We start from the raw sequence: 25,412 nt of genomic DNA on the forward strand, positions 1-25,412 counted from the left end.
TGAACTTCACATGTTTTTAGTTCAGTACATGCACAATAATAATTATTAGACTAATTTGTAACATATTTAACATTTTAGGCTAATGAATCTGCCTGCCAAACTTCATTTCACCAGTCAGTGAGCTCACATGCTCATGAAGCTCATCAACTAATACAGGGCAGGGGTAGCCTATTCTGCAAAACTCTTTGCTTTTGATGAACCAATTGCTGATATTAGATGCTGTCATCAGGTGATGAAATGGTCTAGTATGTCTGCACTACATTTAATAAAGAACATTTTTTCATTATTTATTTAGTTACATGTAATATTGTATATTTGCACAAACCCTTGCAATAGTAATCCTACTGAAGAACACTTACAGTTTTATCTAAAATATTGTAAATCTAATGAAATAGTACATTGGTACTGAAGAAGCAATTATGATGCAAGGCTATAAATGTCAAAGCTCTTTTCCAAGTGTGTTTGTTATTCTTACGCTGTAGATCAATAGATTCTTCAGCGAGTCCTCCTCAACACACAGAGGTCATTCCAACTGAAGGGTATGTATGGGCTGAATTTTAATTCAAAATAGATTTAGCAGCTACTTGCTGCTCCTCTGTAAATGCAAGGTTTACATTATTAATATCAGCTAAGCCTAAGCCTTTAAATCAAATATGAAATGCCAGTGCAATAGCATTTTGTAAGTGTATTATTTTGTGTTCTTTTTTTAGTAATCCAGACGATCAGGCCAATGGTGACGTTATTTCTGCCCAGAAAGATGCTCAGACCGAAGGGACAAGAATGGGGACCAAAGGCGATACAGAGTTAGTATATGAAAGCATCTCTTTTCTGAATATAACCACACTTATAATTTGCTGACTGTGTGTTTTTGCATAGCTGGAAATAAATAACATCCTCTGTTACAGGTCCCATGCACCCACAGGAGAACTTCTTCAAAATGAGAAAGCACAAGCAGAAAATGTATCTGTCGACACAACTGTAGAAAATAAGGAAGGATATAGTGATGGAGCGGTTGGTAGATCAAATGTTGAAACATTTGCTGTGGTCTCTGCAGATGTTCATGTGGAAGAACCAGTTTCTTTAGTGAAAGAAAGTCCAGGGGCAGTATCTCCTGTGGAGCCAGCTGAGCAACCACTTTCTAGCACAGCTGCAGAAATCAAAGAACACGTGGATACACCAGCTGATCCATCTAATGCAGAACAAAATGAGGCCAAAGTCTCTGCAGATGCTAATGTGGCAAATCCTGTTGCTGATATCTCTGCTGTGGCTGGCAGAGTAGAGAATAAAGCTGCTGCTGAAGTCCCTGCTGTACCCACAGTCAAACTGGAATGTGAAGAGAAATCTTTTAAAACAGAGCCAACAAATGCAACAAATCCTGGTGATGCACAAGTGGAAATGTCTATACACCCCAGGGAGGGTTGTGAGGACATCCCAGAACAGACCACAGAGGACATTGTTGTATATGCAACTAAAGTGGTAGTGGACATATTCCCTGAGACTACTGAAGTAAATAATGCATTAGTGGAAGAAGAGGCTCCTCTCCATACCAGTGTGGATTCAGTCCTAGACATACTGGTAGAATCTGTAACAGAATCTCCTTCACACCCTACTGCTGAAAGTGAGAGTTCTGAAAAGTGTCCTCAAGAAGACGCCAAAGGAGAAACTGTTGCAGCTGCAGCTAAAATCATAGCAGAGTTAATGCCTGAGGCTACTGTCATGAATAATACAACACATGAAGAAGACGGTTCTCTCCAAGCCTGTGTGAAAACTGTCCCAGGCTTATTGGCAGAATCCATATCCCAATTATCTTCTTCACCTGCTGATGGAATTGTTACAGAGGAAACTGGTGTGAAATGTGCTGCAAGAGACACAAAAGAACCACCAACTGAAGCCCCTTCTGTAATTACTGCAACACCAGAAGAGACTCCTTTACAAAACAGTAAGGAACCAGTTCCTGATACTCAACTCAAACTGGATACTGAACCTGCTGCTGAAACAATAGTGGCTATTTGTGAAAAAACTCCAGAACAACACACACAAGAAACTGTTGACACTGCAGTTGTGGCTGATGTAGAGTCATTGGTTGAGATCCCTGTTGCTGAAACAGAAGTTTGTTGTGGAAAATCTCCTGGGGGTACAAAAGAAAAGGATGAAGTTCAATCTGAGATTGAGGGGGGATCACTTAAGATCCTTACTGAAAACACTGCAGTATCAGGGGAAGAGACTTCTCTACAAAACAGTGAGGATTCACTTCCTGAAACTCAGCTTAAACTGGCAACTGAAACTGCACCAGAAACTACTACAGAGATTTGTTGGGAGCATTCTCAGAAACAATATACAATAGAAGCTACTGAAGTTCCTGCAGATGTGGAGGTAGAGTCATCACCTGAAACCCCTGCTGTGAATACAGCAGCACAAGGGGAAGGGAGTGGTCTACAAACAAGTGAGGAGGCAGCTCCTGATACTGAGTCAGAAGTGCACCCTCAACCTGCTGCTGAAACAGAGGTTAGTTGTGAGAAATCTCCTCTAGAAGGAGATGCAAAAGAAACTGTTGAGGCTGCAGCTGAAGAGGAGTCATCACCTGAAACCCCTGCCGTGAATACAGCAACACAAGAGGAAGGGAGTGGTATACAAACCAGTGAGGAGCCAGCTCCTGATACTGAGTCAGAACTGCAGACCCCTCCTGTAGACACTGCAACACCAGAAGAGACTGTGCCACAAAATAGGGAGGAAGCTCTGCTCAATGTTCAACCCAAACTGGTTTCTGAACCTGGTGTTGAAATTAACTGTGAGAAATCACCAGACATTAGTCCAAAAGAAACCACTGACTCTGCAGTTGTGGTTGATGTAGCGTCACCAGTTGAGATCCCTTTGGTAAATACAGACGAGGCTGCTCCACAAAAAGGTGACGACTCTGTCCATGATAGTCAGTATAGTCCAGCTGCTGAAATTGTTGCTGAAACAGAGATTAGTGGTGAGAAATCCCCCCCAGAAGAAGACGCAATAGAGATCATTGAAGCTCTAGTTGAAATGGCATCACCACCCAAGGCCCCTCCTGTAAATACCGTAGCTCCAGAAGGGACTGCTCTACAAAGCAGTGTGGAACCAGTACCTGCTTCTCAACTCAAAACATCTACCGAACCTGCTGAAACTACTACTGCAGTGGTTGCCTGTGAGAAGTCTCTAGAACAAGATACAAAAGAAATGGTTGAAGCTGTGGCTGAGATTGAAGGCGAGGCACATGAGAGCCCTGGTGTAAATAATGCTACAACAGAGGAGACTTCTGTACAAAACAAAAGGAGACCAACAGATGTTTGTGGGGAGAAATCTCCTCCAGAGGAATGTATAAAAGAAACTGTTGGTCCAGCTGAGACAGAGGTGGTGTCACATGAGGTCTCCACTGTAAAAACTGCAACACCAGAAGAAGAGACACCTGTAAAAAGCAGTGAAGAACCATTGCCTGATACTAAGCCCAAACTGGTGGCTCCACCTGCTGCTGAAATAGAGGTTAACTGTGAGAAATCTCATTCAGAACAAGGTTCAGACAAGACTGCTGAAGCTGAGGATGATGTAACGACATCACCTGAGATCCCTGCTGTAACTACTGCAGCACCAGTGGAGAACAGTGTTCTAAAAGCCAGTGAGGATCCAGTCCATGTTACTCGGTCTGAACTGGTTTTTGAGCCTGTTGCTGAAACAGCTGTTAGTTGTGAGAAAAATCCTCAACAACAAAGTGCACAAGAAACATCTAAAGCTCCAGTTAAAGCTGAGATAGAGTCATTGTCTGAGACTCCCACTGACCCAGCACCTGAGAGCAGAGCAGACCATGTATTGGAGTTGAAAACAGAGGATGCTCTTGACAAAAGTGTAGTTGACAGAGCCCTTGAACTGACAGATGCTTTGGATGTGGAGCCACCCACAGCTGAAATTGCCTCTAAACCTGAAAAAGATCCAAAAGAATCCCCCACAGAGGTGTCAATACCAAACTAGTAAGTGTGCTTTTAAAGCCACAATATGATCAAATTCAAATGTATTCATATAATATGAACATTTTGTCACTTTCACTTTGTAGTTCTGGTGTGATTCAAAAGCCTGGAGAGAACATGCAGTCTGCTCAAACTCCAAAGGAGAGCTTCATTGGGTTTGTGAAGTCTCACCACAATTTATATCCAAATGTCAACCAGGTTTATCATCTTTTAATCTCTCCTACTCAGGGATTACACATCTATTTGTTCATTCTGTAAGCAAACTATCAATGGAAATGTGAAGATCATGTTCGGTGAGCCGCCGATCAACTCCCACCCTGAATGTCTGAAGGTGTGTAATGTCTTCTTCTTTTGGAAACATCATTTTTTTTGTGATTATACACTGAATAATGACTGTGGCCACATTGTTAACACTAATTATGTTTTTGCAGTGTGGTGTTTGTACCCGTGCCCTTGGAGATCTGCTGACCCCCATGTTTTTGCGTGACCAAGTAATCCTGTGTGATAGGTGCTTTAGAAAGCCACTCGAAACAACTGAAGCCTAACTGGGACAAATATGTTGTCAGAAAACACTCAAAGCATATTCAGATTAATGTGCTGTCTGAACTGTGAACCTTATATAGTTATATGTAATCTTTTTGTACAATTCTCTCCACAGTGGGACAGGTCATACTGTATTGTTGTTATTAAGAAAGGTATAATGAAAAGGGTTGTTATTTGTTGTAGTAATTGCAATAGATGATTAAATGAAAAATCACAATCAGCGTAAATTAATTTAATGCAAATGCTGCACTTGGTTAAGAATAAAACCACAATTTAGTGCCTCAGATTTCAATGTTTTAATCAGCCTTTAATTTCAAATGAACACACACCACTAAGTAGCAAGGCTACACATTAAACATGAGTCACCCGGAGAACAATTATTGAAGCACATCAACCCCTTCAGTAACCTATTTTAAGCAGTAACCAAAACACTTTGAGGAAGTTGTTTCCTCTACATAATGGCATTGAAACAAAGCAAGAAAGTGCAGTGAAAAGCTTAAATAGAAACTTTGGTACATTCAGCTTCACTTGCTTTAGTTCACACAATGTTGACACACAAGACGGTGATAATGAGACAGCAGAAAAATCATATTCAGAAGCAATATGTGCATCAGTGAACAATGAATGGTGTGCATGCAGTTATGACTTGCGAGGCAAGCTGTCATCACTCTTAATTATTCATGAAACACCATACATCACAATCAGCACCAATGAAGCCTCACAATAAGGACAAAGTGAGAGATACAAACTGAAAAAGGAAAATGAACAACGAAGCTAAGAGAATCATCTGAGAGGAGGATTTGAGGAGCAGGCCAGACCTCGTTGCTGGGTGTGAATTATCTTCATCTCTCTGTCTGTTGTTCATACATAACAGTTATGAGGAATGTGTCTGTTACTGGTCTAAATAATTGCTATAGCATGTGATCCAGGTTTGGAAGTTGCAGTTTCCCAGAGGATGAATGTAAATCTAGTGTTGACTGTCCATCTCATCACCAGTGGGTGTGGTTGACTGGGACAGAGTTTGGGCACTTAGCGGATGCCTTTTCCACCCAGGAACCGCAAGACTGCGTAGTTGTAGGTGGCGGCAACCATATACAGAAACTGCAAAGGAGAAGAATCATGAAAAATTAAACTTATACATAACAACGGGTACTATAGCGCCACACAAAACAAGCTTTGCTGTTCACCTCTTCTGTTACACGTGTGACCAGAAGGATACCATGCGCAACTTTAGTGTACTGGTGGTCTGTCTTTAAAGGTTTAAAGATAGAAAATCTTAATGCTCCAGTCTACTAGAGGTGCAGCTTTACTAATTTATTGACTGTGAATGTGCAATAGAAATTGTTTACCAGTGCTAAGAGAGTGATCCCAGCACCACAAAATGCAGCAATGTACAAGTCATAGGTGACATGGAACTGTAAGACACAATACACACAGAGAATGTAATCAATCCCTTGAATGCTAGTGTCATACCTAAATCAGTAGTTTAGAGTTAATGTAATGGTACTAACCCTTAAAGGAATATTGGAGGAATAAACTTACTTCACTGGTTTTGCAAATAGATGCCAAGGTCATTCCACAAGACTTTCCTGGCATAGCATTCCAAGGAAGCAGACCTTCAATGAAGAAATGATGTAAGTGTAAATATCACATTACTGAATCATGATGAATTGTAATGTCTCTTCTCACATGCTGCATTATTGGGGTTAAGAAATAAAAATAAAGGTGCAGTTATCCTAATTATTTCATAACGAATTCAACCATCAGTCATGCAGCCACTCCTCAATGATTAATTCATTGCTTTCAAGGGCACATTAGCATTCTCATCAGGGGGGACATGCGGTCAGTCATTATAAGAACAACACACCATACTGCCTGGCGTCCATGCAGATCCAGGCATGCTGATTAATGCTAGGGGTTGTTTCAGCCAGGATGTTGATCTTGTGGCAGGTCTGCTCCATGTTGAACAAGAAGAAGACTGGGATAGCAGTGAAGGCAAACACTGCCAGCCAGATGAAGGCCAAGATATACGTCACTATGATGAACTGTTGAAACAAAAAGAGCAAAGCGTAAGGTCACTGAATTGTTGCATAGATGCTCAGGTCTCAGTGTGATGAATGTGGTGTCATTAAATCAGCTATCAACCATAACTCATGATTCAGTTTGAAAATTATGGAAACAAAGAGCATTCATTCATTGAGGCAAGGGGCTAAAACAAACTAGCATTCAGCATCTCATCAATGACCTGACGTCATATTTCCCCTCCCTCTTTATCTCCTCCCGCTCCATCCTCTCCCACCCATGTTCTCACCGTCAGGCTGAGGCAGCGGCCACACTGGGTACTCCTGAATTCACCAAATGTCTGCTTGACAGCACTTGTAGTATAGAAACCCTCAGCCAGCAGCAGGATACCATAGAGGAAGAAAAATGATGCCAGTCCATAGATCACGTATTGGAAGTATTTGATACTGAAATCACAAGGAAACATCAGTGAAATTAAGAAATTCCTGAGAGGTGAAAAAAAATCAAGAGAACCCATTGAAACATCACTCACAAAGAGGCCATGACTGCATAGTCCTGAATGTTCCGGGCAAAGTAAGTCTCCACGAGGACCTCGGTCTGGGCCAACGCTTCGTGCCCACAGCCACAAAACAATGCCATGCCAGCATAGCACAGCAGGGTGGCCACCAGGGATGGGTAGGGCACTGCCCCAATGCACCGGATACAGCAATCATAACAACCTGAGGGGGCATAATATATCAGCACACAGGCGGCACACACCGCACATATAACCACACAGCACATCTACGCTGCAGTGGGGGATTCTTTCACCCTGTGGGGGAGCTATAAAAAGGCCTCTCCCTATCTGCAAATCCATGAGATTAAACCCAAACCCCCACTGACAGACAAGAAAGCAACAGAAAAAAAATTAGACAGCAGCGACAAACAAGAGTTCAAGCAGTGATTCCCAATAAAGCGTCCAAATAAAAGCAGCCACCACTGACTTCACAATCTCACGCACTTCTTTCAGGGTAAGCTGTGCTGTTTCAGCAGGTTGCAAAAATCCAAAGTGTTAATAAAAGCATTGCCAGAAATGGTATAGAGGATAGCACCTAAGGCTTTGCAAAGCCAAGGCTGCCTGACCGGAAACATTTGCTGCCTCTGATCGTGTACTCCACAACAAGAAAGGTCCCAGTGCCAACCAGTGATGTACAGTGCTGCCTACAAGGTATTGCTACTGTAAAACAAGCCTCTCTGTGCTGATTTCATCCGTATGTAAAGCTCTTCGGCTTGTACCAACACCTCACAGCACAGCCCTTACTAAATCTGGTCCAGCCCTCCAGTGGTCACAGGCGTCACCAGGCGACTAAAGGATGGTGGTGAAACACTGGCCTCAGGGGGCCCACAGAAAAAGCTCGTCTTTGTGGTTCTTAGATACAATATCCATTGTATTTGCCATGGTCGGGGGGGAACAAAGGGCAGTGATGTCAAACAAACAAAGACCATCGTGCCACAATACACACACACATCATGTAGTATGTGGTGGGAGGGGGGGGGGGGTGTCACGGGGGGGGGGGGGGGGGGGGGGTCACCAGGACCGTCTCAACACTGCCAATGTCCCTACTCAGGCCATCCTCCACCCACAGCTGGCTGAGGCTGGTACCATGGCACCGAGTGTCAAAGCTGGCGAGGGCTGGGTTCCAGTGTTCACATAGTGGTTGGAAGCATAATGAATGAGAGGGGCAGATACGACAGTTTCACACCAACAACAACAACAACAACAACAACAACAACAATGACAACAACACTTTGATTTAGTTTTGCTGAGTTCTTACCTATGTGTGCGAAACTGTTAAAATTGTTGCACACTGTGGGATTTTAGTTTGAAGCAAGAGAGTTAAACAAACTGCTTCTAAAGTATAAATAGTAACAGCAGGAAGACTGTCAGTCCCAAAAATGATAGTGCCTGCAGACGCCTACACTTCAGCTGTGCCCTGCTGCAGCAGTGGATAGAGTGATGTATGCCATCACTGCTTCCATTTAAATACAGTGCAAAACGCATCAATCCATTTACAGCAGTTACCTCCACAGCTGTTAAAAATGTGTTCAAGTTAGTGCACAAGTTTCTGTAAGCAAGCAGTGGTTAGCAGAATCCACAGTTCTCATAGAAATGTGCTAATTTATTCCCATGACACATGTGGGAGAATCTGACCTCTTTCACATGAGTGACCTGGCATGGCCTTGGCACGATGAGACCCTCTGCCCATCGCTCTCAGCCACTCAGACTCCAGTCCAGTTTATGGTTAAAAGAGATTAAAGGAGGTAAAAAGGCCATCTTCCCTCAATGAAAAATAATCCACCTTGCATCTATGTGGTGTCTTTTTTTTTACACCTAAATTACACCTCATTATCACATGTTAAACAGTGTCTAAATTAAGCAGAGGTAAATCAATAAAGCACAAGGATTGTGATCAATCAAAACACAACATGATTATTTTGCTGAAAACCTTGCCCATGAGGGCAACATGATGTCTAAAGATATGGAGGACATATTAAAGGTCACATTAATATGTTATTGATATTCACATTTCCTCCCTCTCTAAATCACATTAATAACATATGATAAGAGGTATTAAAAATTCTGTCCACTCACCCATGTCCAGAACGAAGTGTGTGGTTATTGAAGTTTTGCTGGGTGGCTTTGTGACTGTGATATGAGGATATGAGAAGTTATTCCCCGCCACTCCTATATGAATCTGACTCGCGCTTTTGTCTCATCAACAATAGATAGACCACATCACCCCGAGTCACATCTTAAAGTCACAAAGTCCCATTTCAGCTGCCAGTCATTATTTATAGAGCCTCGGGTTCAGGATTTTGGACAGAGAGTCAGACACAAATCCAAATATGAACTTTCTTCTTGGTATTTTCAGCTATTTGCTGTATTTTAGTTGCTTTTTTAAATTTCTATCTGTACCTACATATGTGAGATTTTTTGGCGTCCACATTTTGTACAGCACATAAACCCAAAATCAAATCAGTTTATACACTGTGGCCAATATAAAATATCGTTTTTATATTTTTACACATAGTTGCACTGTTTTCTTTATGCTCAATACACAAAAAATGTACACACCACATGCTAGCTGGTGTGTACATTTTTACACAGGTTAGTATGTTCGGAGACACACTGAGATGAAAAGCATTCACAGACAAAAGAGTGAAATAAATCGGAACACCAGTGACTGACATTGATGAAGTTAACCAACAAGGGTGACATTGATGGTTGGGTCCAGCTGCTGCCCTCCTTCCCTCCCTCCCTCATGTTTGACCCAGTTGATGTCAAAGCTGGGTTCACTACAAAGGAGCCAGTGTGGAGCTGGAGAAAACACCATGTCTTTTTTTTTGGGAGAAAGTCCTCATCCTCTTTTAACATGCCATTTTCAGAATTAGAATTCCTTTATTTATCCCTGAGGGGAAATTATTTTTGTATCAGATATGCAGATCCAACCAAAAATAAAAAAATCAGAGACGGCATGGAATTGAAATATAATAAATATCTAAATAACTAGGTAGCATTTAGTCCTTTACTACTTTATAACCCTTTACATAGTAAAGAGCATGACAAGAATATGCCAGTATGAATGTACAGTGTCAGAGTGACTGTTATTCTTCAGAGTTAGACTGATACAGGCAGCAATGACTTCCTGTGTCTCAGTGGTGCATCGTGGGAGTCTGCTGCTGAACGAGCTCCTGTAGCTGGTCAGGACGTTCTGGAGAGGGTGAGAGGGAAAGTCCAGTATAGTCTTTAGTTTGGACCACATCCTTCTGTCAGAGAGTCCAGTTCCTCTCCCACAACATGGCTGGCCTTGTTGAATCTGTTTATGTCCCTCACCCTCAGACTGCTGCCCCAGCAGACAACAGCATACATGATTGCACTGCCCACCACAGACTCATAGAACATCCTCAGCATCATCCTGCAGATGTTGAAGGACCTCAGCTTCCTCAGAATATAAAGGCGACTCTGGCCCTTCCTGTAAACAGTATCCACATTCTTGCACCAGTCCAGTTTGTGGTCCAAGTACACCCCCAGGTACTTGTACTCCTCCACCATCTCCACACTGACCCCTTTGATGCTAGTAGGGGTCACTGGAGCCTTTGCCCCCCTCAGATCGAGAATAAATAAGTGAATTAAGTGATCATTGACAAAAGACATTCATAATTTCTGTCAATATATCATGTTTAATTGCATTCAGTTCAAATAGACTGGCATCATTATTGTGTCATTATTTATTACAGACACAGAATAATATCAGCTTAGCAGGTCCTTCCTCAAATCTGAATATTTGATCTATTGTTGAACACGCCTTCTAAGGTGCTGTAAAAATCATAAACGATATAAGTATTGTATTTTTTAGTCTTTTTATCTCTTAAAAATCCGGAGCAATTATTGATCAAGTAATTAGTTTGTAGAAAGAATTAATGACGCTGGCTTTGCTAGAGTGAAAGTGAAGTGCAGAGAAATGATGTCTTTGAAAACTCTGGAAAACCATATAAGAAACACACACATATATATATATATATATATATATATATATATATATATATATATATATATATATATAGAGAGAGAGAGAGAGAGAGAGAAACAGACAAGAAGCATTAATTTACTTCGCTTCTGTATATGTTTGTGCAGAATGGTTGTCTTTACTTGTGAAATGGGAATAAGCAATAGTGTTGACAATCAAAGAGGCTTGCTAGCCTGGGTGACACAAAAAGAGAATTTATGAATAAACTAGATGGTGGTCTGGGATGTGAGCAGCTCGGATGATAAATTATTGGGTATCATAATAAGACTGCTGTTCCTGTTTAATGCATGGACTGATTTTGAACAAATACATTACTTTCTGACTGTTTAGCTAAGCTGCTGATATCAGTCTATGTTTTGCATAATTATATTGAAAATGGCACCTGTGTCACGATCCGCACCGTGGACAGCAACACTAGCGCACTGTGCATCAATACTTGGGTGTGTGTATATGAAGTATGGCACCATAATCTATCTGTGAGCCATTTTTGTAATTGTTTGCTGTGTGATGGATACATTTGCCAATATTTACACATTGAATGTGTTAATATGTATGTGTTTGTACAGGGGAGGAGGAGGCCCTGTAAAAACATTTGCACCAGCTCTTATCCCCGTTATCATAATGTGTGTTATGTCATCTTGTGAAATAAAACAAACAGCTATCAAACAAACAAACAAACAAGCACTTGGAGGACAAAAACACCATCAGGCCCACTCAGATGTGAATTCAATGACAATGACCTCCTGTGGCAAATGCTGAAAATATTTGTTTTACTGCACAATGAAGTAAGAACAGACTGTGCTATTTGTTTGTTTTTGTATTTGAATGTCTTTTTTTGTTTCTTAAAACTTGAAATTCCGCTGCCTTTTGAAGCCTGTGGCAAGCGAGCCGCTGTTTTCCAACGTTTTTAAAGATAAACCCTCAAACTGCAGAGAGGCAGAACAAACAGCATTTAGATGAACATCAAGGAAACATGGGGACTGAAGGAAAAGTGTTTGTGAGTTTGCTGGAGGCTTCTAACTGTTAAAGTGACAGTCACATAGAGAAACCCAGTGAGGTCTGAGTATTATGCCATTCTCAACACAGCATGACCATTCATCAGTGTCTCATCCTGCTGGGAGCCCATCAGTGTCCACTAGCCTTAGAACAAGACAATGTAACTTATGCAGTCTGCTTACAGTATTACTTTATAACATGTGGAATTGTCATAACTGACTCAGTGATGTCCAGTTACACTGTATGTTAGGCTATATGTAGAGCTCTTAAAGCTCCAGTATGTAGGCTTTGTTTAGATAGAGTATTAGTTAAAATCGAATATTACATTATACCTATGCTTTTATCTGTCTACAATCATCTTTGCATGCAGGTGCAAATCTTTTACTAGGTCCTGTCCCAGGACCTGATCTGGCTCATGTGACATGAGTGGAGTTCCCTTCTAACGCCACACTTGGTGTAGGATTTAGCCATCAGCAAAAGAATAAAAAAAAAGAATATACTGTATTCACAACTATGTTTTCATTGGTTTGAATAGTTTCAGATGCCATTTAATCCACCCCATTGGTCCTTTAACCTGGACCCAAACACTGCTGCTGAGTATGACATGCACTTATATGATTCACTAACAAAAAAATAGTTCCTTACTGTATCTGTATGTACTGTTAGTGTGATCAAATCCCAATTTCCGACAGGACTCATCTTTAGTTCCAAAACCTTTTAATAGTTGTCTCATTTAGATTAAACAATGTTATGATAGACTCAAAGAAATGAAGTCTCAAAGCTTGACGTCCATTATGTCCATTCAGTGAGTAAAGGATGACCCCTGGATATAACTTGGTATGCATGGGGTCCAAAACACTTGGAGAAGGAGCGATGATCTTTTAAGGTTCATAAAACTCCTTTTGTAAATGTGAATACTTGAATTGGTATACATACAATTACAATGTAATTACAGTCATCTTTCCGAAGACCTTACAGTATTCATAAACAAACGACAAATAAAATGTTGATCTAAGTTTATTCTGTACAAACAAGCCAAGCCAAAAGAACCATGAGTTAGGAAAACACATCTTAAGCGACTCTTTTTTTTTTATAGTGAAGCAGAAGTTATATTCCTACAATGTAGTAAGCAAAAATTATAGGCACATAAAACAAAAATATAGCAAGGATACTCAAATAGACTACAATAGATTACACAACACTACATATGCAAACTTAATGGTTAATTTCAAACAATGCCTAATTTACATTTTTGTTGCCCATCCACACAGTCACACACCCACACACACACACACACACACACACGGGTGCTATATTATGTTCTACCAGATAGAAACATTTTGGATAAATTGGACATTTTTTACCACATGTGACCAGTTTTTCAAATTGAATTTCAATCCACTGTTTTTATGATTCCACAGTAATTTCGTATGTAAGCAATGTACAAGGCATTTTAAAATAATTACAGTAAAAATACATTTTCATAATAAGCAATGTACCATGAGAAATATGTATAAAATAGCTTGATAATAGTAATACTGCTTTTCTGCTTTTCCCAGATCTCATCTCAGTCCACCACAAGTTGTAATGTCACTTTTGTTCCACGAGATCAAAATAGATATCACAGAGTAAGAAAAAGCTTCCCATACAAATCCAACTGTATAAACATTATACTAAGTTCTTGCTAGGTAAAGTTCCAAAAAAGCCAAAGTGGAAAATGAAATGCACTTTTTCTTTTTGACTGCCTTTGAAAATGATTATTATAAAATGACTCTGCAGTTAGACTTCCTATTATGAGAGAGCAAAGGCAGGATGTTGGTGGTTGTACACCTTTGAAAAAGACACAATGAACATATTCAATCTTATTTTACCTACACATCTTAACTACAGCTTTACATTTCCATGTTTCATTTACATCACATTCTTCATCTACAGCCAAGCTATACCCGTGTAGTAGAGTGGGTGCTGGGCAGGCCTGCAGAGCTGTAGCCAGCGGGGAAGGTGCTGTATGGACTCATGTTGGAGAGGCCCATGAGGGAGTTGGGGATCATGGTGATGTTGTTGGGGGTCATCAGAGGGATGTCATCAGGGGAGCGGCGCTGACTGAGTGAGTAGTCCAAGCTGGGAGACACATGAAGAGGATTATGAAGGGCCTCACACTGATTCCTTTGCTGAGAGGACAGGGTCTCATCCACTGTGGTGGTGTGGCTCGCATTGTTGCCTTTGCTTTCACGCTGGGGACTAGGTTGCTGGGACGTGTCTTGGCGACTGCGCTTGTCCTTGCGGTAGTACAGTGCGGCGAAGGCCAGGACATTGAGGAACAACAGCGATGCCCCAACAGCAATGGTAACGCTGAGCTCGGTGGAGTAATCTCTTGGGTTTGGCATGATCAGAGGACCCATTTCCCTACCCGCTTCGCCGTCACTGTGGGCTGTGGACACTGGAGGACGTCCGGTGCTGCCAGACCTCTTACCATTAGACTGAGTGGGATCGAGTGGCGTGACCTTGGTGGTGGTGGAGGAATAATGAAACATGTCATGAAGGTTGTAGAGATGGGGTACCAGGTGTTTCCAGAACGCCACTTTGGTAGCACGGTAGTGGTCACGGATGCGGGGCTTCAGGCCAATGTGCAAGTACAGCTGGTCATAAGGGTCGTATTTAGACCAGGCTACCTCCTCAAAGCGATTGGCCTTGGTGTGAATGAACTTGGTGTCCTGTGGCACTGGCTTATTTGGATCCCTATAAACAGAGCACACAAAACTGGGGTTTTAAAAAGAAGAGAACAAAATAAGAACAAAATTATCTTATTCAAAATTTGCTATTGTCCTGCACACACTGGAGTACAGTTTATATCTAAATTCATTTTAAGGAAGTCATTTCAACTACACTGCCCATGCATAATTTGTAAATGGAAAGCTGCTAATGCAAATTCATCTGAAAACAGACAGCTTGTCCAAAAAATTACACACACACAGAAAATGGAGAACAATATCAACAGAGGGTGAAATAAAAGGCCAACACAATGTAATATCACCAATTCTCCTCAAGAGCTCAGTATTCCCTTATTTCTTCCTACACACTGAAACAGCAACCTACATTGACCTGTGCCATGCTGGCGCCTGAGGCTACAGTCATCATCCACAAAGATTCATTTGCAGTTCAGAAGACTCCAGCTCTGCAGACAGCACTGAAGTCCTCCTCTACACAGTGCAACTCACGTATGTGTCTCTTATCTTCCCAAACACCCAACAAATCTTTGTCTCTGTATGACAAATTGTAAAACAAGCTGTCAGAAGAAGAAGTGCAGCGCTTCACTCTGTTAAACTTTCAACAGCAGCTTTTGCTGTGCTGAGTCAGAGTTAGTGTAATTTTCAGGTCAAAGTCAGACTGTAGCTTGTCTTGAAAAATAAACTCACATTTGCTGAAATGTGGAAAACTTTATAAAGATGAAAACATCTTCAAAATACGTAAATAAATCACAGATACCAAAAGGAAAGTTGTGGGTAGATAGATTGTTTAAAGAGAACCATAAAAGCAGCGTTATTATTAGTTACCAGTGTGTCACATATGAAGTGGACATGATTATAGTGTATTTTTGTATAGAATAATTCTTCTTCTATTTAAAATCACAGCTTGCAGTAAAGGTTTGAGAGGTTTATAAAGAACATCTTTAACTGCCTCTTTACCTTTTTGTTAAACACTGAGGATCTGCTTTAAACATTTGGGCTGTAAATTTTTAAGCTCCATCACCTTTAGAAAATCTGCCCAAAGTCATGAAACTTGTTTGCATTAGAAGAGGCTTTACAAAAATGAAAACAAACCGAGAGGAGCCTAGCACACAATATACACCAGTTATACTTCTTACTTTCAGCAGTTAACATTAGGTATGCAATGCAAGTGGAGCTAAGCATGGGGGCAGAATTAAGGAGTTTTTGTTTTACATTCATGGTGAGGTCAAATCAATTACAGCAAGGGGAAGCAGACCTAACTTTCAGTAAGTTGTGTCAATTTTTAATACTTCTGATGTTAAGCAGAGTTCCTGTGAACTAACAAAGAATATAAGGCTGGAGACATGGCAGTGGGAGTTCATGCAGCACTTAATTAGGAGACACTACTTAAAGCTGAATCCTGCAGTGCTTTAATCACTGTGATAAAGGAGGTATAAATCTAGCAGAAGTTAGAGGTTGAACATCTTAACACAAATAAGGGTGAGCCCAGTTATGTTATACCAAAACACTTCAGCATATTGAATGCACTTTAAATGCATTTAATTTATGTCTTAATAAGTGGCATTCATTGGTTTGTCACTGTTACTCACCCACTCTTTGCGAAGTTTGTCCAGTAGGTCATAACCACTGCGCTGAGCATGATGTCATTCCTGGAGAAGTTGCAGGGGAACAGATCTGTCGGGCCCACCATAGGGATGCCAAACACGTAAGGCACCTCATCTCCATGCGCCGAGTCTGACCACACCGGCTTCATAAGGCTCTGGCAGTGGTGATAGAAGGCGTAGAAGTAAGTGGGCGAGCCATAGCGGGCGTGCAGGTCAGCTGTCACCACTGACGGCTCCACCCATTGGTGGTCAGTGAAGAGGGCCACCAGGGTCTTCCTCCTGGTCTCCGGGTTGTCCTTGTCGGCCCAGTCTGTGTACATGAATTTAATTGTCTCCCTTAGTGTGTCCTTTCCTTCTGGGTAGCCATACAAACTGTCCACAAAGTCTGACACAGCAAAGTCAAAGTCACTGCCGGACACACCGTCCTCCAGGTCCATCACGTTTTCCACAAAGCGTAGTCCCTCTCCCTGATTAACACCCAGCATTATGTCATAGTTAAGGAACTCGCCCTGCTCCATCAGGATCTCAGGGTCGTCTGGGATGACGTCTCCATCAATGACCGGACCAAAAGCAACGCGGTATCGGGCGGCCTGTATGTCTTGCTCCACCAGCTCCTTAGCACTCTTCTTCTGCAGACAGGAGACCATGTCCACTGTGTCCAGCACGTTGCAGCCAACCCTCTCAGCAAGCATGCGAGTGTACTTGACTGGTTGGTAGTTCACAGCCCAGCTGGACAGCGCTGAGCCGCTTTGGATGATAGCTCTGTGGAACAGACCTTTGGACATAAAATTCACAACAAAAAAAAAGACACAGGACAGAAAGAACAGCGGTTAGGCCACTAAATCCAGTGCAAGATTCACTTTACACTAATTGCTATTCACAATTAAATCCAAGGCATGCTGCCCCACAAAACAACGAACAAAAGCAAACGTGACATCCTTCGATTACATGTCAGGAAGATAAAGCAGTACAGATAAGCCCTGAACTGATGAGAAGCTGCTTCTAGAAGAAACTGGTAATAGGGTGTTGGCTCCTTGTGTTAATATAATCTTTTAAAATAAAAACCAAATTCTTGGTGTTCTTTGCTGATCCTCTTATTTGTTTCATGTGGTGCATCCTCTATGTAGATGACAAGGAGTGCACATCCAACTAATGATCAATTTGCAGCATTGTTTCAAGGAGGTGTCTACTTTTCCCTGCACCAGTCAATGACAGGCGTACTGTAATTGTAGAGTCGTTAATACTGTGTGTCTAACAAGCTGCGAGGCTTACACATAGACTGCTGATGCCAACTGTGCAGTGGATGGTGTGTGCAGAGAGCTGAATATGCAGTAACCCTGATCCTTCAATGTTGATACAGTAAACACGCTGCTCTGTCGAGTTGTTTATATGCAGCACGTCACCTCTGTCTCGAGGGATTTTGCATCTACCACCTAAAAATGACAAGTGATATGTATCAAATAAACAAATAAATAAATAACACTACTACTGAGGTTAAAATATCACAGACCCTGGAAAAAAGTGAAGGGACAGTGTCACTTTCTCCCTCCTTTGCTGTCATTTATTTCGTTTTTTTTTTTTTTTTTAGGGCAGCAGCTACTTCAAAGACAGCCGGAGGTCTTTGTGCATTTGCTGCAGCCGAGCTAGGACATCCAATACAAACCTCACAAAGGACAGCAGCCTCAGCCTCACTGGCATTGATGAAAACACACAATTTCGGCCCTCCTTGTGATTTTGTCCGGCATCAATGGGAGACGCGGGGCAATAATACAGTGAAAGATAAGAGGCTCAGTTCCCAGTGGGCCACCCATATTAAAATGCACATCTTTGATTCTTGCAAGGAGCTTTGGAGAAGTGTTCATCAAATGGCATGTTACATGTAGTTCTTTTTATAGAGGGTATCTGATCCTGGATTCCTGTGGGTAATGTACTCTGTATATGCAGGTATTCCCATTCAACTAACATCAGAGTTAATTGTGTTTGTAACGATAATATTTCCGGATGTATTTGGAACTTAGAAATAAGTAAATTTCAATTACAGCCAGAAAATAAAAAAGGAAAAAAAGAATGTGGACATTTTTTGATTCTGATTCATTCGCATGCCAGCATCACATTTATAATAAAAAATGTCCTCACTCAAGGTTTGCAATAACAGAAGACAAGTGCAACAAACTCACTGGTATTTTTGAATACTTTATAAAGGTAATCAAGTGGGAAAAATGTGAGGCTGACAGACTGAAATTTAAATGACTTGCAGTGGTAAAAACCAGTGGTCACAGGTGAACCTGATGCTGAAAACTTTATAATGTCAGTATGCTTCTTTAAGAGATTCACATTTCAAGAGGCAGAGCTTTTAGGCTGATTAGACTGAGTAGAGGGGAACAAAAGCAATCACTTACTTAACGACAAACCCTCTTTACAATGCCACCATATCATAACACTGCATCTCCCTGCAACACCATTTGAAGCTGCACTTGAAACAAAAAAAGTGATACCTGTTTGAAACTAATTGAAATGAGGAAACATCTAAGGTTTATACAGATGCATTTACAAAATAGATGCCACAAGAACTCAGGCTGATGAAAGAACTTACTGACTTACCCTCTGAGTGGTGAGACAGTGTGAGCAGACTGACGCAGGAAGCACCAATTCCAGATCCAAAAACTGTAACGCGGCCTGGGTCTCCTCCAAAGTAACCAATGTTCTTACTTATCCAGCGGAGAGCTTGAATCTGGTCCAGGAGTCCATAGTTTCCTTTGGCTGCCTGGTCACCTGTGCTGAGGAAGCCTGATGTATACAGAGAGACAACAGAATCTGTGCTGAAGTAGAGCTCTAACGTCTAAGTCCCAGCTTTGATCTAAAGCTGTAGCCCAGCAGGGCGGCTGAATAAACCGACATTGTTCTCCCCTCAGGTGTAAATATCTCTTTACTCTATCCCACAGTGTTTCACTACTTCAGTCAGTTCCTTGTAAGAGTTTAGAGCCCAGGAAGCGTTCTTAGCTCAGCTCATTAAATCTGAGTGCTCTTCTCTTAACAGTATGAACATAAATAAATTAAACTTCTACTTGCATTATTAAATGATTTTTTTTACAAGACCACAATCTCGACACTAGTGCTCTTAAAATCAAACCTATCATCCTCATCTTAAAATCTTTCTGTTCTGAATGCGAAATAAAAAACGTTTGACCTTGTGGGTGTCAGTGAATGCTGCATCGCTTTGTACTGTGTTTTAATCATTTTGTTTTCAAGAATGCGAAAGGCTGATAATCTTGCACAGATTAGATAAATCCATCTAAAGGAAGATAAATTGTGTTTTCAGAACAGGTATAAAACAGATTTTGTGCAACAAGGACAAGGCATGATAAGCATTTGCATCGCTTTTTCCCTCTGAAGACAACATTTGTATGTAAATCAAGTCATCCTATACCAAGATCTCAGTTAGCTACACTTTATCATACATTTTTTTGTCTACAGTTTTCTCCCATGTCTTTACTTCTTTTTTATAGTGTAATAACAGCACCACAAGTGTAAATGAATGACCAATGTGACAACTTATTCACTCAGATTAAACACCATTAAATGTTACCACACAGAGGAGCTCTCATCACCTAATATTCCGATTCTGTAGTTGAGCGTGACGACAACAACGTTCCCATAACTGGCCAACACGCTGCCGTCCATCATGTTCCCAGTCCCCTCCATATAGGAGCCTCCGTGGATGTAAACCATCACAGGTCGTGCTTCAGAGTCCCTTATATCTGCAACGTCAACACACACACACACACACACACACACACACACATGCTGAGCAAACAACTGCAGGGGCAACAGTAATGAAAAGGAGAATTAATGGATCACTGTTACTAAAACTTTACATCCCAACTGTTCAGTATGAGGTATGGGAAGAGACTGCTCTTAAAATGTGCTTAGAAGCAAGCCAGGGTGGAAGGCCTGTGGTTTGGAAGCAGTAATGACATTCAGAAAAATGCATGGTAAATCCACTCTGACAAGGGTGTATGAATAATAATATAATTAACAGTAGTTTTTATAGTGCATGGAAGTGTACCATACATATACCAAGAAGGACATTTTGTGATGACTTGTGATGACACAGGTCCAGTGTATATGATACAGATTTTAGTGTAGTGCCACACTACACTGAGCTCTACTGTCCACTAGTATGAGCTAAAAAAGAAACAGCATTTTCCTCTATAGCTATAGAAAATCTACATGGGACTGTAAAACAGATAAGTAGATAAAGCTGTCTCAATGGCGTTATAAAGATGTAGCACTTGCCGAAAGGAATGCGGTGCTTGGTTTAAGATGCAAGATGCAGTGACAGCAAACTTATGTAATCAGAAATCAGATAACCACTGTCTTATTCCACTCAAAATAACCCACACAGTTTCCTGGGAAAGTAAAAAAACTGAGAAAGCTAAAGGAATCCATGCATCAAGACTTGGAGCTCTTAAAAAAATACCTTCAGATATATGAGTCTCAGCATGTGAGAAAGCCGCCCCCTTTTTCTTGTGTTGGCTCCCTGGGATTCACATAAGGAAAAGAAAAGAAATACAGATTTCAAAATAACATGGTTGTCTCTATACTCTATCCACACTGGCAAAATCTGGAGGAAAACAAATGTAGAATCTCAGCTCTATGACATTATGACAGTAACAGAAGTGAGTAAAGAAATTTGGTGTTCCTTGTTTGTAGAGAATGGCACTTATGTCCACACACATGCATAAACATTGTTATTTTGGAATGCTTTAATCACAGTGTCAGGTAAACACTGCAGGGTACTTAGTAAAAATATATGAGGTTTATTAATGAATAATTAATAAACTCTCTCTTTAGTAGGGCATCAAGCCACGAAAATAAATATTAAATAGTGCAAATTCCAGAAACACACCCCTTAATTTGACATGGAAAGAAAATGAGATGGGTAAAAAAAGAAAAGGCATCACATTAATGGACGCCTGTGCTGCATTTAAGGCCACAATGATGAAGTGTAAGGAAGTAAAAATATATATAAAAAATAAATCTGTGATGTTGTTCCTATGCAAACATAAAGCTAAATCAACGTGTTTCTCTGCCAGGTGAGGAGGCCTATATAGGCAGCACTAGGCTTCATAAAATGTGGGCTGCACCATTTTGGACAGCTACCTCTCAAGCAGGCTGTTTATCTGTTGTTGCTATGCTACCATAAGAAAGCCAAAGAGCGGCGTGTTACATACAGAAGATGAACATGGCTCAACTTTGAGAGTATTGTATGCTACTGAAGGAGTGCAAAATATATTTACAAATAGGACAGTTTAATTGGTGCCTTAACACTTACATTTGAAAAGTATACAGTGGTATTATATTGTTTTGCTAATCTACAGATTCACAGCAGACACATGAAATGCTCCCTTGCTGGTTCATTTCACACTCCTATTAGTTACAAAAATAGGAAAAGGATTCAGTATGCGATAGACATTTGACTCCTGTACCTCACTAATTGGCCCCCAACAGACATACTGTCTGAACAAAGCCGTGAATCAGTAATACAAAGACATTTTTAGAAAAACACAGAAAGCTGGCTTTCTATAGATGTTCTAAATAATCTGTCTTAATACTTTTGGTGTTAACTGTGGAAAATACGCAAGGCCCATAGTTTAAGTGAACCAATGCATGAGCAAAACTTCTCCTCAGCAATATTTGACTGGATGTCTGTTAGTGGAAAACAAGCACATATGCCACTACATTTATGCTGTGTAATCAATTCAGTGGCAAAATCTTCTGTTGCCATGGCTACCAAATCATGTCATGCTTATCAATGTCATGGTAAACATGTCAGACAATGATGACATTGTGTCGGATGGTAAATCAGCCTCTGGTAGCAGCAATGACGTGAGCAGAGAGTCACACACATGATTTATGATGATCACAGGACGACATCAGGGCCATAACAGGTAAACAGCGATCAATGCACATGGAAAGTCACTGCTGTACATTTTACCACACCAACTCACCATCCTCTGTCGGAGCGTAGATGTTTAGATACAAACAGTCCTCGCTCTGATCCTGAATGTACGTGGCTACTGTGTCCAGGTTATAGGTGAACCATATGGGCATCATGATCTCTGGCACTGTGTTGTGGATGTTCTGAGGGCACACAGGCATGAAGTGGGTAGCGTTCTTGACACCTGACCAGGAGGAGGGCTGCTCGGGGGGCATGAAGCGCTTCTCACCCACAGGTGGAGCAGCATAAGGGACCCCAAGGTACTGATCAACAGGCCTGAGGACCTCACTGGGCACAGGGACCCTGAGGCCTCGCAGTTTCCCAAACTGAGTGGTCACAGTTGGGTAAAATTTCTGGCTTGTTGCCTTGGTCAACGACCAGCAGGAGCATAATATCCACCAAAGAAGAGCACAGTGGGTAATGGTTGCAGTCCCGTGCTGATGTAGCAGGTGTGCAGGCAACAGATGGTCTCTAAATGTAGCCAGCCACATGGTCTGGGCAAGACAGTGCCTTTGCACAACACAAATGCACACTGTAGTGTCTGTTCAGTCCCTTTGCACTGACCCTGTCAGACAGACATCACTCACTGCGCCTTCAGATCCAACTGTTATCAAATCCACATACACCACAGCCAGGTATGGTCCGACCTCACTTCCACTTTTCATTGCAGGGCATACAGATCTGGAAACAAGAGGATTTGAAAAAAACACTGAAATGTGAAAACAGTCAGAAGAATCTATCTGATTTTCAATAAAATATATGGTTGGCTTTAAATACCAAATTTATGAGAAAAAGAAATCATGCTTGTACATGTGCAGATTTCTGAATATTGATATTTATGTATCAGTGGAGGAGGTGATGGGAGGAATCTGAAAAACCCATCTGCTGTGATGTTGGAGTGATGCTGTGAAAGCATTTCAAGATAAAAGGTGTTAAGCACCCCTGTTCTTATGTAAATGTCCAAAGTGAACACAAAGCTTTAATATGTGTCGAGGCAAGATAAATGACACTAAGAATATCTGATCTGATTGTGAATTTTTCATCACCAATTCATGAATCAGAGATTTTCGGAGCCTTTCAGTGCATGTAAGCAAAACTGCCAGCTATTGACTGACATGAAGAGGCATAATGCAAGTGCGGAACATTCCCAGAACAAACATGTCTGATGGGACCACACAAGCACCAAACCCTAAAGCACAGTAATTGCAGATTACAAGGGAAAAAAACAACCTCTGTGAGACTTTGAGGTGAATATCACAGGAAAAAACATCCTTTGAAAGAAGAATTTGATTTGTTGCAGTCTACCTTTGCTGTAATTTTCACTTCTTTCAGCAAACACAAATAGTCAGGGACAGAGAGGTATGTGAGGCTCAGAATCTTTTCTCTTCTCTACAATATTTATTTACTTCTCTGCAAAACAGACACTGAGTGAGCCATACATTAGATTTACATCAAGTGCTAAATTCCTTCATTTTGGATCTATTAGGCATTTCAGTAACTGATCTGCTTAGATGGAATAAAAGTTACATGCATGCACATGACCTGTTATCTAACCCGAACGCATCCGTGCTTCTGTGTAATGAATAGTTACTTGTTTATCGGCGTGGACTCTTCAGTAAACAAGCAGACACCCCTACGCTCACCCAGGGAGACTTATAGAGAACATAATGTGTTGTTCTTCTTCCATTTAACCACACTGTGATCTAAAATGCCTCCCATCTCAGTCCTTATGGTGCAGGATGGCAGTAAGCATAATTTGCTCGACGTGGGGTTCTCACTAGCTCCTTAATGAACAAAGCAAAAACAAGCTTGTTAACTTAATCAGATTTATTGATGAGTGCTGCCCCGAGCTTTGTCAAAGTCTGCCGCTAAATAGCTCCATTTTTAATCTGGTGAACCTATCTATTAAGACAGGGGACTTTTCTCTACTCGCTAATATATGAAACTAATTAACTGAAGACATGGCGCATTGGATTTTTTCCTCTTTCACCGCAACATTTTGTTTACACCAGCAGGGATGTACACACAGCTAAAGGTGGCTCATTCTATCATTTGCAGGTGCAGTGTAATATGAACGTCATTTGAATTTAAGGTACATTTTAGCCCTTTCACTCTCACCAGGAAATTTTAAGAAATATTGAAGATCTCTGCCGCAGGTCAGCTTTGTCTTTATTAATTAACAGTTATGAATCTTCCCCCCCAAAGCCAAAAAAGGGACAAGACTTTGTTAGATGACAATGATGTACAACTCCCCAGAGATTAAAGATAGAGAAGCTGATGTTTTTCCGGTGGACTGGGGCACGTCTTCAGGTTTGAATGTGACACACATAATAAATCAGATGGATCCATTTGAGGAGGGACACCCACTCAGTTCACACACAAAATAAATCTGCTGTGAAGTCATTAGAAATTGTGAAATTAGCAGTAACAGGCTCTAGAGTCAGATAGTTATGACTAGTCTATAGCTAAGAACTAAAACAATCAGACAATAATCACCTCTTAAAATAAGCACTTTTGTTTTCTGATATCAACCCAAGGATTTTTTTGTTTGTTTTGTTTTTCTGGAAGTGAAAACAGCTGTTTTTGTCCATCTTTTTCTGGTCTGGGATGGGACAGATGTGGAAAAACGCTTTACAGCTTACACCAAATGAGCCATGTAATAAAACTGAGCCATCACTCAGTCAGGTTTGATACACTGCAAGTTATTGGGCAATTTAGACTGGCAGCAGGCCCAGGGCTCAGTAACTAAGTGATATGTCCAAATATCAAAATGTTTTACAGCCTCAACATTTCTAATAGATTTTTTTATGCACCAGCCTGATGTTTATGCACAGTGGCTTTTTTAGGTGCAAATATGTGGCTCCCCTGGTTTTAAGGAGACTACAAAATACTCCTTTAATTCCCATTTGCCTGACTTGATCCCAGTTACACACCTATTAGAATGATTGCTATAATCATGTTTC

General features: G+C 41.0%; 3 protein-coding genes across 6 annotated transcripts; 1 reads left to right on the forward strand and 2 right to left on the reverse strand.

The window, feature by feature from the left end:
• Window positions 1–423: 423 nt before the first annotated feature.
• LOC114446551 (cell surface glycoprotein 1) lies at window positions 424–4,808 on the forward strand (the record flags this gene model as incomplete). The annotated part of the gene is made up of 6 exons (XM_028422199.1): window positions 424–539; window positions 711–803; window positions 906–3,989; window positions 4,073–4,141; window positions 4,215–4,317; window positions 4,418–4,808. Coding segments are annotated over 6 exons (3,579 nt in total), but the record flags the coding sequence as incomplete, so codon positions are not given.
• Window positions 4,809–4,810: 2 nt separating this feature from the next.
• On the reverse strand, window positions 4,811–9,300 carry plp1b (proteolipid protein 1b). 4 transcript variants are annotated; one of them, XM_028421066.1, is made up of 8 exons: window positions 9,184–9,300; window positions 8,743–8,823; window positions 7,084–7,270; window positions 6,841–6,997; window positions 6,397–6,574; window positions 6,072–6,145; window positions 5,879–5,944; window positions 4,811–5,630 (listed from the first exon to the last, which is right to left on the reverse strand). In XM_028421066.1, exons 1-8 carry the CDS (start codon window positions 9,185–9,187, stop codon window positions 5,559–5,561), a joined length of 819 nt encoding a protein of 272 aa, XP_028276867.1. In that variant the 5' UTR covers window positions 9,188–9,300; the 3' UTR covers window positions 4,811–5,558. The 4 variants fall into 4 exon arrangements, with proteins under 4 accessions (XP_028276867.1, XP_028276868.1, XP_028276870.1 ...); XM_028421067.1 differs by having other exon boundaries at window positions 5,559–5,630; window positions 8,743–8,815; window positions 9,184–9,253; XM_028421069.1 differs by lacking the exon at window positions 8,743–8,823 and having other exon boundaries at window positions 5,559–5,630; window positions 9,184–9,297.
• A 4,410-nt stretch (window positions 9,301–13,710) lies between these two features.
• LOC114445869 (neuroligin-3-like) lies at window positions 13,711–22,940 on the reverse strand. The gene is made up of 6 exons (XM_028421148.1): window positions 22,460–22,940; window positions 20,929–20,988; window positions 20,057–20,206; window positions 19,050–19,235; window positions 16,434–17,223; window positions 13,711–14,854 (listed from the first exon to the last, which is right to left on the reverse strand). The coding sequence occupies exons 1-6, from the start codon at window positions 22,938–22,940 to the stop codon at window positions 14,056–14,058; spliced, it is 2,466 nt and encodes an 821-aa protein (XP_028276949.1). The 3' UTR covers window positions 13,711–14,055.
• Window positions 22,941–25,412: the final 2,472 nt, after the last annotated feature.

This window comes from Parambassis ranga, chromosome 14 (assembly GCF_900634625.1).
Source record: "Parambassis ranga chromosome 14, fParRan2.1, whole genome shotgun sequence".
Lineage (NCBI taxonomy): Eukaryota > Metazoa > Chordata > Actinopteri > Ambassidae > Parambassis > Parambassis ranga.

Excerpts from the sequence above, each read along its gene's own strand:
- plp1b (XM_028421066.1), bottom strand. Across the intron at positions 6,998-7,083 it reads TATGCAGTCATGGCCTCTTT|TATCAAATACTTCCAATACG; the intron begins GTGAGTGATGTT and ends TTGTGATTTCAG. Across the intron at positions 6,146-6,396 it reads CATGGACGCCAGGCAGTATG|GTCTGCTTCCTTGGAATGCT; the intron begins GTGTGTTGTTCT and ends TCTTCATTGAAG.
- LOC114445869 (XM_028421148.1), bottom strand. The coding sequence starts at position 22,940 with ATGTGGCTGGCTACATTTAGAGACCATCTGTTGCCTGCACACCTGCTA. Across the intron at positions 20,989-22,459 it reads CTACGCTCCGACAGAGGATG|GGAGCCAACACAAGAAAAAG; the intron begins GTGAGTTGGTGT and ends TGTGAATCCCAG. Across the intron at positions 17,224-19,049 it reads ACTGTCTCACCACTCAGAGG|GTCTGTTCCACAGAGCTATC; the intron begins GTAAGTCAGTAA and ends TTATGTCCAAAG.